The sequence below is a fragment of the Tenebrio molitor genome, chromosome 8 (genome assembly GCF_963966145.1).
Source record: "Tenebrio molitor chromosome 8, icTenMoli1.1, whole genome shotgun sequence".
Taxonomy (NCBI): domain Eukaryota; kingdom Metazoa; phylum Arthropoda; class Insecta; order Coleoptera; family Tenebrionidae; genus Tenebrio; species Tenebrio molitor.
Window position 1 is genome coordinate 13,976,569 of NC_091053.1, and position 14,835 is coordinate 13,991,403.

The window sequence follows — 14,835 nt, forward strand, 5'->3', positions numbered from 1 at the left end:
GGGCGTTGCTTGGTTTCCAAAATATTATCATTCTACTCAAAATATCTGGTCCATTGTATTTTATTGTCAAATTTAGCACATTGTTGCACTGTCAAAAAATTTAGGTTAAGAATAATGTCAATAAATTTAATAAAAGTTGTCATCGTAGGTATACCTAGCCCGCAACTATTAATACAAATTTATTATTGGGCGGAAGTCGTAAAGCAAACAACAAATGGTGGTTCTAAAAAGAATCGAGTTTAATAGAACGAAAGCAAATAATAACAAAGCGAAACACAACCAAAACACAAAGAAAGAAGAATTGACTGAAATGGGGTGGTGCCCCGTCATGTTGGAACCACTGATTTACGAGAAAAATCAATGGAATATTTTCCAGTAAATGAGCCAGTTCCGTGTTTAAAAAGTTTGCGTACACTGCTCCTGTTAAACGCATAGGGAATTCAAAAGGTCCGATCTGAAAATAAAGAATACCTAAACACGCTTTCTTTATTTTTTACAATCTTGACTTACCACTGAATCTCCCACTAATTCTGACCACAAATTTACGGAAAATCGACGCTAAAATGCACGCGGATAAGTAGCCCTTGGACGACCAGACATGCAAATTTCGATGGTTGAAACATCCCTGCCGACCAAAACTTGATTCGTCCGAAAACAAGATCCGTGAAATTAATAACATAATTACATAAACATTTTTGTTTTATAATACAAAAATTTCCGATAATATTGCGGAATCTGGAAAAGTGCCCCGAATGCTTGCAGCGTTTCCACGTTGAATGGAAGAAATCCTCTCGAAAAGGAATTTCTTTGATTTTGAATCGCCTGATTCCGCGATAAGTCGGTTTCCGATGACATTAATGAAATCATGGCTTCTTTGCACCAAGGGCCTAAGGTTTCAAATGCTAAACCTTTAAATACGTAGTTTGACGAAATGATTGAACTATATTTGCTATGTTTGCGTTTGCAAGCCATTTCAGCGGCAAAACCTGAGACTTCAGATGATTTCAATACGTAACTGTCTGCAAGTGTATCTACAACAGTAACGTCCCAAACCAAAAGTTGACCTTTAATCCACGGTACTAAAGTCATCCCATCTGGGCGTTTTCCGTCATCCCGAGACAGTCCGTTTGGTTCTAAAGTTGAATTCACATGAATAGAAGTTAAAGACCGGTTGATAATGGAATTAATTTCAGTGTGTCTTGAAAATCTACCCCTGCTTTTGAAACAACTTAGACCGTGGGTGCCAATTTCGTCAACTTTCGCATTGCATTTGCAAATATGAGGTGTACAAAGATTACAACCCAATCTTAAACCAATACAAACTTGGAAGGAAGTGTTATCTAAAAGAGTACCAATATTAGGAGAAGGTATTGCATGTAACCAAGATCCTGATTCTCTGCATTGCAAAGGCTTAAAACGAGCTAAGTCTCTAGGTGAATTAAAGATTAAGTCATTGGCAATTATTCCTTTGATATTAATATTATCCCAATTCTTCTGAAATAAAATTTTCATCTTCTGTCGCTTTATTAAGCAACCAAACACAAAAATTTCTTCGAGCAAGGTAATCTTCTGGTTCGAGATGTTGCACACGAGTATAGTGGAAAGGATGAAGTCTCTTCTCATTCAAAACGAGATGTACCGATCTGCTGGAGATATCTACAGGGTTATTCTAAATGATTGTAGTCGAAGTAGGCCACGCTCATGTTATTACGTTTTTGCCGCTTTCATGTGAACTGTCAGTAGTGTCAGTTGTGTCGCTGTCACTGTCATTTTTTAGGTGAAAAGTGCGGTGATGAGGATTTTATTTATTTTTGTTAAATTAACGATTGAATCCAGAAATATTGAGTTGTTCTACAGTCAATTTTAGAAATATTGAGTTATTTTGCACCCAGTTTAACACATCATTTTGATGGTTTTTTTATGTGGAGCGGCAACCATAAATTTTACATTCAGTTTTCACGCCTACTTCGACTACAATCATTTAGAATAACCCTGTACCTCTCTAGTTCCATCTTCTTCAACGATATTCAGTATTTGATTGCCTCTTCATTAGCCAAGGTCCGTGCACCTCCGCCAATTTCATTTCGATTCGGCAAAACTTTCCTTGTTTCTTGAGCCCTAGCAAGTACTCTCAAAATTGTTTTGTGATCAGAAGGTCGGTCAGAAAAACGATCAGAGAAAATTCTTGCTGCCTCCCTAGCGTTTCGTCCGTATTCTCCAAATATAATCAACATCTCAACATAATCGGCAGCTGAATACATCTCGGCAGAGTTTTGCAATACGATTTCAGATCTTGAGAAAACACAATGACAAATTAAAATGTTTAAATTGTCAAGATGACACAAACATCTGTCAAAAAAAGCAGTGGACCATTTGATAGGTTATTTTCGTGATAAAAAGTTTCGGGCGGTTCGATAATATTCGATTGCGTAGGGACCAATTAAATCCTCGATGGTATTCTCGTCTGATTGGCCAATTTCGCAATGTCTTTTCTCGTTTATTTTGAGAGTAAAAAAAATATAGTTTTTTCCCTACCGGTTAGAAATGTAGGCTGTGGATACCTCATTTGAGGTGACAAAATTCAACTTTCTCGCTAAGGTAAGAAAGTTAATCATGAAATGTTTATGGTAAAACTGTACCAAAATACAAATGTCAAAAGTGAAATAAGTTATTGATAAATGAAAGCCAATTCAATAAAGCAAGTTGGTAGCTCAATGATATAATCTGGAAAATAAACAGATAAGCTAGGTAAGTAGATTACTTTACCCTGTTTATATAAAATTTTCGAACAAACGTCAAATCTTCAAATGCGATGACAAGTTAATTAAACAAATAACCCAGCCTACTATTCAATTCTCAAAATTTTCGTTTTAATCAGGAATATAACCATCTTTTTTGACTTTTTTCAACGAAGTGGTGCCGGTAGGGAAAAAATAGTATTCAAACCTTGTCAAGAAAGTGCCCTTGCAGACCTTAGGCACTTACAAACCTCCCCTACGGCTCGGTTTATAATCTTTGCCTGTGGTCTGCAAGAAAGCACTTTCTTACCTTGGTTTGAAATATACTATTTTAATTTACGTTTCAGTGTAATCACACGAATTTGCTAGTCTTCTGTGGGGCGTCAGTCCTGGTATTCCCTGTATAAAGTGTCATTTGGGAGTGAAAACGTCAGTGTGAAAGCACAAACTCTGGCACAAACAACAAAATAGATTGGAACTTTATAAAATAAAATGTTTCCTTTGAGAAAAAACAACTCTCGTTATTAATATAAGCGCTTCTAACATTCTCGTAAAAAGTAGAATAGCGCGCAAAAATTTGTTATATCATTCATACTCGAAGAATCAATAATTTCAGCAACAGTTTATGACAACTGAAAACTCACTTACTTCTACTGAAACTTCATTAAGACTGACAGCTGTAATTCTGTAAACATCATAGGCGTAGGACTACTACTGGCGGGAATTAATCTGGAAGGCTACAATGGTTTCCTAAATAACGTGAAACTAAAGTGAAACAATTGAGATGGAGAGTTTAGTATTTTTCATTGCGTTATGTTTTGGTACTAGAATTTAAAAACGTGCAATCTATCACTGTACGGAGTATATCGTCCAGTTGGAATGACAAGAGAAATGTAAAAGAAATTGATTGAATGAAAAATTGAAGACTAAAATGCATATATTTGACATAAATAGTACAATAGACTTTACAAACAACGATTCGACCAAATCTGTAGATTAGAATGCAAAAGAAACTTTTGGGTCTCAGAGTAAACTATAAAAATTTCGAAAACACAATATTGTTGTAGTTCCAGATGAAATCGAAAAAATTACTGTTGTAAAAAACATTCGGGGACACGATCTGCAAGACGTCGTACGAAAACAACTGACACTCTTCGACAGACCTGTAGGTTTTGTCAACACTTTCGAAAAGATTCTTAGCACTTTTGAGATTCTTGCCGGTGTAGTCGTACAAGACGATGAACCCGTTCTGGTGCAAGTAGACTTGGTCGTACGACGAAATCAGTACGAACATCAAACCTACCAGAAAATTAGTGACGAAGGGCACCCTCACAATCAGAAAATTGTTCTTGTTCGAGTAGAAAATTCGGTAAAAAATGTATCTTTGGAATTCGTAGTAAGTGTTGAAATTGCAGTCGTCTAGACTGATAATGGTGGTGGTCTGCGCCACGCTTCTCTCAATAGTTTGGTACAAAATCGCAGACGTCTTTACTTCGTTGTTGCAAAATACAAACTTGTCTAAACTATCTTTGGGACAAAACCGCGAACTCTTCACCTCCGCAATTCTCTGACCGATCTTCACCTCGAGAATCTCACTGGAAACGTTCATCGGGATCAAACTCTTAACTTCCAACTTGACAACTCTGTTCTCAAACTTGAACTTGTTGGTGTCGCTTTGGAAAAACTGCGACACATCCAGCGCACTCACCAATCTCCGATTCTTCGGAATCGCCTTCAACTTGTACTTGCTGATGTAGCATTTAGCTACTTGGACTTTCATCTGGTGCACTTTCGCCGACTCCACCGACGAGCCGTTCTTGAAAAAGAAGATGTTGTCGCTGATTCTCTCGACCTGTCTCTTCATGAAGTACTCGGAGATTCTCAACAGTTGGTTCTGGAAGTCTTTGTCGATCTTGTTGAGGTCGAAGAGCGACGTGGTGGGGTTGAAGTGGCCGGTTTGGTACGGCGCTATCAGCTGTTCCCAAATTTTTTCCAAGAGCTCTTTCCCTTTGTACTCCAGACAGATCACGTATACTTCTGAGTTGCCGCTCTTGGACGATGCCGGTTTGAATATTGACACTTTCTTGAAGACCACGTTCAACAAGTACAACAAGGAGATGGTCGAGTCTTCGAACATCGTAAAGATCTTCAAAATGAAAGTACCACCTGAAATGCAAGTTTTAAATTGATTCAAGCGCCCCCTACATGATATGACGTTCAACTTTTTAATTACAAATGGCGACTTATCTTTGTCGATGTTATAAGGTATACTTCTATTTTATTTTACTGAAGTAATCATACTTATTGACAGAACTACGCTACTTGCTTGAAACTTTTCGTACAAATGTCAAAAAAAATACACTAATTCTCTTTTCTAAGAGATTATTAAAACAAAAAATTTTTTCACTTCAATTCGAGTTGGAGCGGTGATCGCAATAACGACACCCGTCAAGGACAATGTACACCCACCCACCCTGTATATATATTTTTTAATTACCAGTCCTTAATAAGGCCAAAGCTGTCAATGTTTCGCAGTAGTGCAGAAACTCCACATATTGCTCTTGATTTCCTGGGTCAAAACTGCAGTCCACACTTCCATCAGCTGTCACCAACCAGACCTGCAATTGTTTTATTCAATTTTCAAAAAAAAAAAAAAATCTGGTTTTACATAAAAATAAGTTTTTTTTTGTTTCTTTTGAACCTTATTTCATTTGATTTTGTCGCTTAATAAATAAGCGGGTAAGCGTTTTATCTCGTTGCAAAGATATAGTTTGTTTTTTATTGCGTATTATTTTTGACAATATGTAGACAATTGACACTCGTTAAAAAACCACACCTAACTAGAACATGTTTTACAATTTTAGACGCACAGAATATATGTTTCTATCAATCACTGTGTATTTTTTGACAAATTGAAACAAATGACATTAATGGTAAAAACAAAATTCACAGCCCACTAAAACTTCTTCTATACATTACATATACGACTTATTTTTTAAATTTTGTACAAAATCATATGAATGCGTGACCACCCTGTATATACAATTTATTACCCTCTGTCCTAGTTTCTCCACTAGATCAACATGATTGGCGTATTTCGTGATATTCCCGGTAAAGTCCACCCCAAAGTACCAATTACTATAAGTATGTCTCAACAGTCTGTCATCTGGAATCATCTCCATCAGAGAGTTGCCTTCATAGTCGGGATTAAGCGAGTTGGCCCACCAGTCCCACTAAAATCCAAATCAAAATCCACACTTTCTCCAACCGTCACCTCACCTGCAAATCCAAAGAGTGACTGACGATGTAGTGGTTGAGAGCACTCACGAAAGCCCCGGGAGCTTCGCACAGGTGCACGCTTGAGAAAAAATTCAAATTGATTGCTTCTTTGGGGATGACGGGGTAGTTGCACAGACATTCGTAAAACTTGCACCACGCCTGATAAACAACAGTGTGTAAAAAAATTAAATATGTTTTGTGTGGGCTCTACCTGTGTCACAAGCTCAGCTTGGAACTTCTGCTTGACGAAGCGGATGACGTAGCTCGAGTAGTCTCGCTGTCTGGTGTGTCGCGACCACTCCTCCAGGTCGAACTGGTTCAGGAGGCTCTTGGTGTTGTTGAGTTCTTGTTTCTGGCTCTGGAATGACGGTATCGACCACTTGTTGCAGGTGTACACCTCGGTTGGCAGCGCGAAATTCTCATTGTTTTCGAAATTGATTTTTTTCTCGAAGAGGTGGCGAATTTTTTCGGATCTGTTCATATCACGGTTGTGTGATTAGGCGAGCTTGTTTTTGTTGAACATTTTGTGAGGTTAGGTCGGGCATGTCTGACGTCAAAGTGTTGACCTACCGCACCGCAGTAGGCTAGATATAAATGACAGTTCGTTCCGACGTTTCGCTACAGGACAAATGATCTACAAAGATTCTTCTCGTATTTTGTGTTGCAGAGGTTAATACAATATCTTTGAATCTAATCCAAACAATATTCAAATTCAATAGATTTTTTTTTCAATCCTCTAATATCATAATTATTAAGAATCAAAATCGATAGTTAGCACATTTTCCAACATGCTGTGGTTACGGTCCCTATTAGATCCACAAATAAAAATTATTAAAATCCCATTTTTTTAGTCAACTTGTATTAAATCAAATCAATAATTCTCTTATTCATTACGCCAATTAAAACACGTTACTATACGTAAATAGTTCAAGTTCATTAACAGTTTATCATATTAAGTTTTAAGGTTGGACAAAATGACAACCTAGGTTATTAATTCTAAATTATGCTACTTCCAAAATGAATTGATTAACATACTCTATTGTTGTTATTTATTCTTTCTGGATGCCAAATGGAAACAAATTGACAAGTTCCACCCGACAGGTGGCAAGTGTCGCATCGATGCAGCCGCACCTTTAGCCTTTCGCAGTGTTGTAACGCGCACCGATACCGAACCGAATTATTATGATTATTGTCGGGCCCAGATTAATATCCAAAACTCAAATTGCTAACCTAAATACTTGACAAAAATATTAATAGAAAAATTATTATGCAATAGATGTATGTTTGTGTTGGAGGTGAAGTAACAGGTGTACGAAATCGCTGTACTATTCCAATTTGTTTTAAAAAAGAAGTTTCTCTCGTAGCCGAGTGTTATAATGAACTTGTAATTAAATTGCTATTGCTTAATCCTTTTAAGATACGGACTAATCATCTCCAAGTCATTAAATCCGTTTTTTCCTCCCATTTATTTAATGAGGCAACATTTCGGAGATGAAAAATCGCGAGTGCAATTTATCCGACTTGTCGACCTTATTTGTTTCCTATTGAAAATCAGGCAGTGGACCGATTCGGAGATGGACCCGATTTCGCCAGACCTAGCCCAAATTGAAGACGTTTGGCACGCTTCTTTAATTGTTTTTGTTTCACTAAAGCACAACTGGTGCTTAAAAACACGCTTGAAAAACGCATTTTTCGGTTAGGACGAATGTTTTACACGGTTTTATTAAGATGAAACCGAAAACAAAGCAATATTTCATGCATAGTGATTGTGTAATTGCTGTAATAATCGAACAATATTTACCGTCAAACGGGACAATAGCTCTGTTATGAAATTTATCTGGTGCAGTTCGTGGGTGTGGTGGAAAAAAGTGACAACCAGACAAGCTGACAGGCCCAAGTGGGGCACGAGGAGACCGTAACATTGCCCAACAAAACCGGCGTGGGCTGCAATTGTAAACGGTTGTTAATTTGAATGCAGAGTGACCACCTGCAGAAATCGCGACGAAACTCGTTTTCTCATGTGGATCGAACAAGTTTCAGTAGATTCGGGAGTTCACAGAATGACAAGCTTTCAGAATAAGTATGTTTTTAGTCGATTGTACCATAAAGTAGTAGGTATTTTTCGGTTTGATTATCTGGACGAAAACGTTATCTTTTCCTTGGTCCTTGGTCCTAGGCCAAAAATATTTTTCGTCTGCTATGTTGTTAGGTAATGAATAACGTTCAACAATCGACAAGAGTGAAGTTGTCAATAACACTCTGGCAACACGCAGGGTATTTTTATTGCAATCGACTAAAAAGTAATGTATGATACATGGACGAAAACACTATTTCGGACTTATTGCTGTTGCTGGACTCGGCTTTGCCTCGTCCAGCAATTTCCAGCAAATCGTCCGAAATATTTTCTTTTTCGTCCTTATAACATAAATAGCTACCTTTTAAATAACTGATATTGGGTGTTGTTTCACGATTTTTTCTTAATTCAAAATGTTTTGTTTCTTTGCAAAATTAAAACAAACAATGACACGAGAAAAAATCAAAGTCTGTGCACTCAGCAGTAACAAACATTGAAAGATTCGTCCCTTGTGTGTTGTGTTGGAAATAGAGACCGAAACTACTTATTTTCAATTGTTTTAAGATGTAAAATCGGTAGTGACAGGTTGTGTGAAATAAATCTGACAAGGTACAAAAGGCAAAGAAAATAAGTATTTTGAAAAACTATCCAACTAAATTGCATTAATAGTTATTTAATAAACTAGTTTGTTAATGAAGGCGATTAATAATCGAAACTGTTTAAAGTACGAACGAGTGTAGCGAGTGAGTGCCTTTAATAGTTGAGATAATTAATTGTCCATTAACGTCGTCAAGTTCCGGCATTTCCGGAAGTGTCGCCATTTTGAAAATATTGTAATGATTTGAATACATTACTTTTTCCGCCAAATATTCGAACCTGCGCAAAACGGTAACAAATGTGGTCGTGATCGTCATCGAATCGGAGGAGCCCTACGTTGTGATTTTCTTTTGGCGGAAAAAGGTTCGGAATGCAAACGATGAGGGTTCCAGTTGGAAGAGTGCCGCAAATAAAACACACATGTGAGGGACGCAAAATACCTTTTATTAAAAATGCCTGTAATAACTTTGATGAAAAAGAAATTGAAACGAATACAAAGAACAGAAATTAAGTTTAACGAAGTACGAGAAATTAACTAGTTGAGTACATCACAAAGGTAAACGACAAGATGATTGCAACAATATTTAAAATAACAGAAAAACGGGCACATGAGAGACAAAATGACAGTTAAAGCTTGCAAGACAAGTAAACAAATTATGGTGCAGTTATTACAGACAGGGACGGATGAAAAACCCTCTTTAAAAACCGTATCCCAGGTATTACTCATATTTCACAATTAGATTAATGACAAAAACAATGGTTATTTGAAACTACGCGGTCAAGGTACGCCAACGGGAGCTTAGAGCTGGAGGTAACAAACTTTCGGCCGCGAGGGGACTCAGAAGAATAATCTGAATCATCTTGAAATCAGCGACGTTTATAGATATTCGGGGTATTAATGAACGTCAGGCTATTTCACCGACCAAGCAAGAGTGACAGAGCGTTTCGGGGTCGTACGATTAGCATTCCTAGACCGCAACCGCAAAGACCTAGGTCCGCCGTCCCCAACCAACCGTTTCCGGACAAAACCCCGAAGTCTCTATAACCGTCGACGGAAGCTTCACGAAAACATCCCGACGCCGCTCCCGCAAAGACTAAGGTCCGCCCCCGCTAACGGTTTTTTAAATAACCGTAGCTTCCACAGAAATTTACTAAACATCCCCACGACTTCCTGATTGTCACCTAGCTCCCACAGAGGCGTACTTACAACATTTTACTTTAACTTTTCCGAAACCTAGCAACAACACGAAGGGAAAAAAAACGAGTTTAATTCTATCCAACAAAGCGTAACATTAAACGATGAGAAAATCCAGCAAAACAAAGCGCAACATTAAACAATGATGAAATAAGCAAACAGAACGCAACATTAAACAAGGATAACATAAACAAAACAAAACGCAACATTAAACAAGGATAACGTAAGCAAAACAAAACGCAGCATTAAACAATGAGGAAATAAACGAGAACAAAATGCGAAGTTAAATAAAGATAAAATTAGAGCGCTTTAAAAAGGAATACCATACTCGCTGGCAATACTAAACAAAAATATGGCGGGTCGAGTGCCGTTAGAAAATGTTAGTGAAAGAAAAACAAAATGGACGCACGTGGTCCGGACGACGGCTACTAATTTCCGAAATTACAAGATTACAAAAAAAAAAGAACCTCCCGGGAGAAACTTAGAGATAACGCTTAAAATTAACAAATGGGCGCTTCTTAAAGAAACAGCATGCAACAAAATGAAATCTACAACATACCCTTAACACGTGGTCAAATTTGAGAAACTTGGATCGCTCTTCGCAAGGTGTGTTTGTTTCGAAAAACTAAACAAAAGTGACCTACCCCCTTCAACCGCCCGCGCGAGCCCGTCTCATCCCCCCTATCTTTCCGCTTTCAACAGCGTCCACAACTCGCCAAGAGTACCAACCCCATCCCTTAGTTCCTAGTCTAGCCGCTAGTACCTTCCCATTTGGCGCGCTCTCGTGGCGGTACCGGGAATTAAAAATTTTAAATTTTAAACTGAGTCACTACAATATTTTATTTGAAGTTGGAGTGGATGATTGTTGGCTACCAATTTTCATGTTAATACGATTTTGGGACATCAGAAAGATTCTAACGAACGGGCTACGTGAATCAGCCTGTATAAAACTGATAACTGTCTTGTAGTTTATTGAGGAAATTCTTTTTAATTTCTATCGACGATTTCTTTTTATTTCAATAAAACTGGTTATACAGGATGTGTTCTCAAACAATTTTCATCCTGTCATTTGCAACTAAATCAACAAAGTCGTATTTTAAGTTGGAAAAAATGAGAACGGCCAAGACACTCACCTGGTATACTGTATTTTTTGCAAAAAAAACAAAATGTTGTTAGCTATGGTGGCTCCACACTTTCACAGCAATTTTCACAGTGATGTCGCATAGTGAGGTAGAGTTACATTCTGTTGAAGACTAGACTATTTCACTCGACAAAAATTCCTTTTTTTGTCTTTTGTCTTTACGAACGCACTGTATAGGCAAGCAAGATGATACAGAGGAATTATGTAAATTTACCCGTTTACCCTTTTATAATATAGTATGTAGTATCTAGGAGAGCAAGTTCGTCAATTTGGGAGAGAAGACGCTGCAACACATACGACGAACAATCAGTTTTATTCAGTGATGTAAAATTAAATATTAGAATAAAATTATGTATAATAAAAAGTATGTTTTTTGTTCGACACTGTCAGAATTTGAGAAATTTCTCCTGTGTGAGCGGGTTTTGATAAATGTCACAACTTATCAAAACGAAACGTCAAGCTAATTTTAAAGATTTTAAGCGATTTGAAGCCTTTAAGGGGCTCGTCGAACAAAAAAAAAACGTTGTATTCAACTCGTTCTTGTGTAAACTTGTCCTTTTTGGCACTCGTGGGTCTTTAAAACTGGCCCACTTATACCAAAAAAATCAAATTTACACACGAACTCGTTAAATAAACTACTATTTGTTAATTAACTCTCAAATTATGATCGTTACCGTCTATTAACAATGTTTTGCTAATTAAATGGGTATTTTGAAAACTTGCCACACAGTGATCATTATGTAGCGATTCCCGGTACAATCATCACTCTCAAAATTAAACAAAGCAAAACAATCAAATGGAAGATGTACACTTGAAGAGATCCGATTAAGAACGCAGTGAATCATCTCTACCAATCATGAGACGTATTTAAACAGACGGCTTCACGCTTCACGCCTTGAACCCGAGAAGTTCTCCCTCTGAGATGGACAACAAACCAAAACTCTCTCTCGGTAAGTTGTGGAAAGTGCGTCCAGCTCGAGATTATTCTTGAAATGGTAGAAATACCAAGCGGAGACAAACCGAAAGATGCGTACGGGATGGTCTACATTTTGTTTTTCCTTCTGGGATTGGTGCACATCCTACCTTGGACCTTCTTTGTAACAGCCCACGAAGTAAGTGTTTGTGTTATTACCGAACGAAATAGAATCAACGATTTTAGTACTGGATGTACAAATTTCGAAACATTTCGTTCGAGGATATCGACTCGAGCCACAGAACAGTCCTGCAGACCGAATTCTCACCTAGTCTGACCATAACTCTTCAACTGTCCACCATAGCATTCCTCTTCTTGGGGCTCTTCTTCGGACACAAATACTCAATCAAATTGAGACTGTTCGGACCATTAAGCATCATCTTGACAAGTTTTATATTCGCCGCGATATTCATCCACATCGACACCGACACCTGTAAGCGCCACACACTCTTCCACCCTATTCTAATGGTTCTTTTTTAGGGCAAGAAGGATTTTTTGCATTGACAATGTTAATCGTCGCTGTGATCAATGGTATCATCTCCTCACCAAAACTTCTCGCTTCTACCGTTTCTTTTTACAGCAATGAGTTCGATTTTTAGTATGGCCGCCTACTCCACCATCTCAAACTTTCCTGCGGAGTACCTTGGCGCATACCTCAACGGGGGAGGTATGGCCACGATTTCCACCGCCTGTCTCCAAATTCTCTCTCTGGGGATCTCGATAAGCACAGAAAGCAGCGCTCTGGTGTACTTCTGGGTGGGAAACGTGACCATCGCGTTCACTTTGTTCTTGATGGGAGTTGTTACGCGACGCAATCGATTCTATCAGTTCAACATGGAAAACTACAAACCGAGAAAAGGAAAGATGTTGAGTTTTCGCCAGATTGTGGACGTTTTAAAGGTAATCTGGCCGGGTCCAGGTATTACGCTCTTCTTTTTAACAACCACCAATACTGTCCATCCTACTCTCACGTCGCTGGTGGTGTCGGAAGGCGAAGGAAATGGTCAATGGAATGGTGAGACGATTCCGTCTAAAAATGCAACAGATAACCATGTTTCTTGCAGATGTGTACTTTATACCAGTTATAACATTCGGTTTGTACGCCATTTTGGATTATGTTGGCAGAATAATCTCTCTTCAACTCAAACTAGTACGAATTCGTCAACTTGTTGTACCAATCTTCTCAACATGAAACTTTTAGAATATCAAAGCTGAATGGTTCGTAGGTTTTGCCGCTGTGAGAGTCTTCGTATTCATTCCGCTGTTCATGCTCTGCAATGCTCAACCTCGGAAACATTTACCAGTAGTCTTTGACCACGACTATCAGTTTATTATCATAATGATAATGTTTGCGTGGACTAACGGATACCTGGTCAACATGGCTACTCTCGTTGTGCAAAAGTAAGCCTTACAAGGTGCCGAAATTGTATATTTTGGGTTATTTTTTTAGACTGGCGCCTTCCGACAAACTGGAAGATGCTTATCATGTCCACATGGTTGTTTCTGGGATGTTTTTAGGAGCTCTCTCTTTTCTAAGTTTTATCTCTGTAGATCTAATATAGAAATAAATGACAACCATAAAAAATTGGAAATATGTAATGTGTTGTGTTGCTTATTTTGAAAATAACTACAATACAAATAGGGTAGCTCGGTGGCCACATGGCTGTCGGAGCCAGTGCTCCGAGGTCGCGGCCCCGGCGCTAGTGGGTTCGAATCTCACTGAAGGGGGAGGATTTTTTCCAAGGAATGAACCTCCGCCGGGCCATGGATGTGTGTGTATGTCTTTCAGGGGCTGACGGTAGGTAGAGAAACACTCTTTCGACCACCACCGCGAGGTCGGTAGGGTTCGAATCCCGGCCGGATGGGCCACCCATTGATGTTGTGTTGTGATCGTATTGCGTGTCGTCCAAAAAAGGGGAAACGAGTGGAGAGGGTGGGCGTGGGTAGCAGGGGAATGTACCCCGGAGCCTCGCCGCACCACCTAAAAAGGAATTAGGAATTAGCCATGGTACCCGATAGACGAAAGGTGAAAGGGGAAGGCTGTAAATAATAATACATACTTATGTGAAAAATAACTACAACACAAAAACTGCTAAATTTTATTAGAAAAAAAAACTGAAATTACTAGTGTAGTCCGCTTTGATTTATTTTTACTTGTCACAAACTAATGTTGCGCCTGTCACGCAAAATTTTTGTAATTTAATTTATTATTTCCATAAATCAAAAACCAAAATTATAACCACCACGGGAGATATTCATGTTTTTCCCCTCGGTTGACTTATAAACCTCAGGGAAAAATCATGTTCATATCTCCCTTAATGCATAAATATCTATTGCAAACAACTTTTGACTGATTGGTACATAAATTAATCAAATTATTGTCAATCCAAAAACACACGAAACTAGTCGAACATTAAACGTTGAAGGCACCACGAGTGTTATAATGATACGTCCTTGGTCGGCGCGGCGAGCTCCCTTCGGGCCAGAGGCCCTCGGGGTTCACTCTGCCGACCTCGCGCGTTATCAACCTTATAACACCCTTGATACCTTAATAACTATAATTTCTTGACAGTGACCTGTTTTAAAACTATTTACTTTTTGCATAATTAACCAACTAAAACGATACAGTGTGATTTTTCAAACAGTTTAAAAAATGCGTACTTGGCAAATATTGAATACAATAATAATCGAATGCAGGTTTTTATGGCCGTTGCAATAGGGTTATTGTTTTCCGGGTTGTGCCGGATTGCTGGGTAGCTGACGTTCCAATAGCCATGCTGCTATCTTCTTCGGAGCTTCAAAGTAAAGTGAAGCTTGAAGTATCCTCAAAGGATACTT

General features: G+C 38.4%; 2 protein-coding genes across 2 annotated transcripts; one reads left to right on the top strand and one right to left on the bottom strand.

Moving 5' to 3' along the window:
- Window positions 1–3,657: 3,657 nt before the first annotated feature.
- On the bottom strand, window positions 3,658–6,594 carry aft (adrift). Its single transcript, XM_069056620.1, has 5 exons — window positions 6,229–6,594; window positions 6,018–6,176; window positions 5,792–5,971; window positions 5,236–5,356; window positions 3,658–4,904 (listed from the first exon to the last, which is right to left on the bottom strand). Exons 1-5 carry the CDS (start codon window positions 6,496–6,498, stop codon window positions 3,772–3,774), a joined length of 1,863 nt encoding a protein of 620 aa, XP_068912721.1. The 5' UTR covers window positions 6,499–6,594; the 3' UTR covers window positions 3,658–3,771.
- A 5,191-nt stretch (window positions 6,595–11,785) lies between these two features.
- LOC138136684 (equilibrative nucleoside transporter 3-like) lies at window positions 11,786–13,589 on the top strand. The gene is made up of 8 exons (XM_069055956.1): window positions 11,786–11,974; window positions 12,024–12,136; window positions 12,184–12,430; window positions 12,478–12,528; window positions 12,578–13,012; window positions 13,062–13,147; window positions 13,199–13,398; window positions 13,448–13,589. The coding sequence occupies exons 1-8, from the start codon at window positions 11,947–11,949 to the stop codon at window positions 13,557–13,559; spliced, it is 1,272 nt and encodes a 423-aa protein (XP_068912057.1). The 5' UTR covers window positions 11,786–11,946; the 3' UTR covers window positions 13,560–13,589.
- Window positions 13,590–14,835: the final 1,246 nt, after the last annotated feature.

Excerpts from the sequence above, each read along its gene's own strand:
- aft (XM_069056620.1), bottom strand. The coding sequence starts at position 6,498 with ATGAACAGATCCGAAAAAATTCGCCACCTCTTCGAGAAAAAAATCAAT. Across the intron at positions 6,177-6,228 it reads AAGCTGAGCTTGTGACACAG|GCGTGGTGCAAGTTTTACGA; the intron begins GTAGAGCCCACA and ends GTTGTTTATCAG. Across the intron at positions 4,905-5,235 it reads TTTGGCCTTATTAAGGACTG|GTGGTACTTTCATTTTGAAG; the intron begins GTAATTAAAAAA and ends CTTGCATTTCAG.
- LOC138136684 (XM_069055956.1), top strand. The coding sequence starts at position 11,947 with ATGGACAACAAACCAAAACTCTCTCTCG. Across the intron at positions 13,013-13,061 it reads AGGAAATGGTCAATGGAATG|ATGTGTACTTTATACCAGTT; the intron begins GTGAGACGATTC and ends TGTTTCTTGCAG. Across the intron at positions 13,399-13,447 it reads GCTACTCTCGTTGTGCAAAA|ACTGGCGCCTTCCGACAAAC; the intron begins GTAAGCCTTACA and ends TTATTTTTTTAG.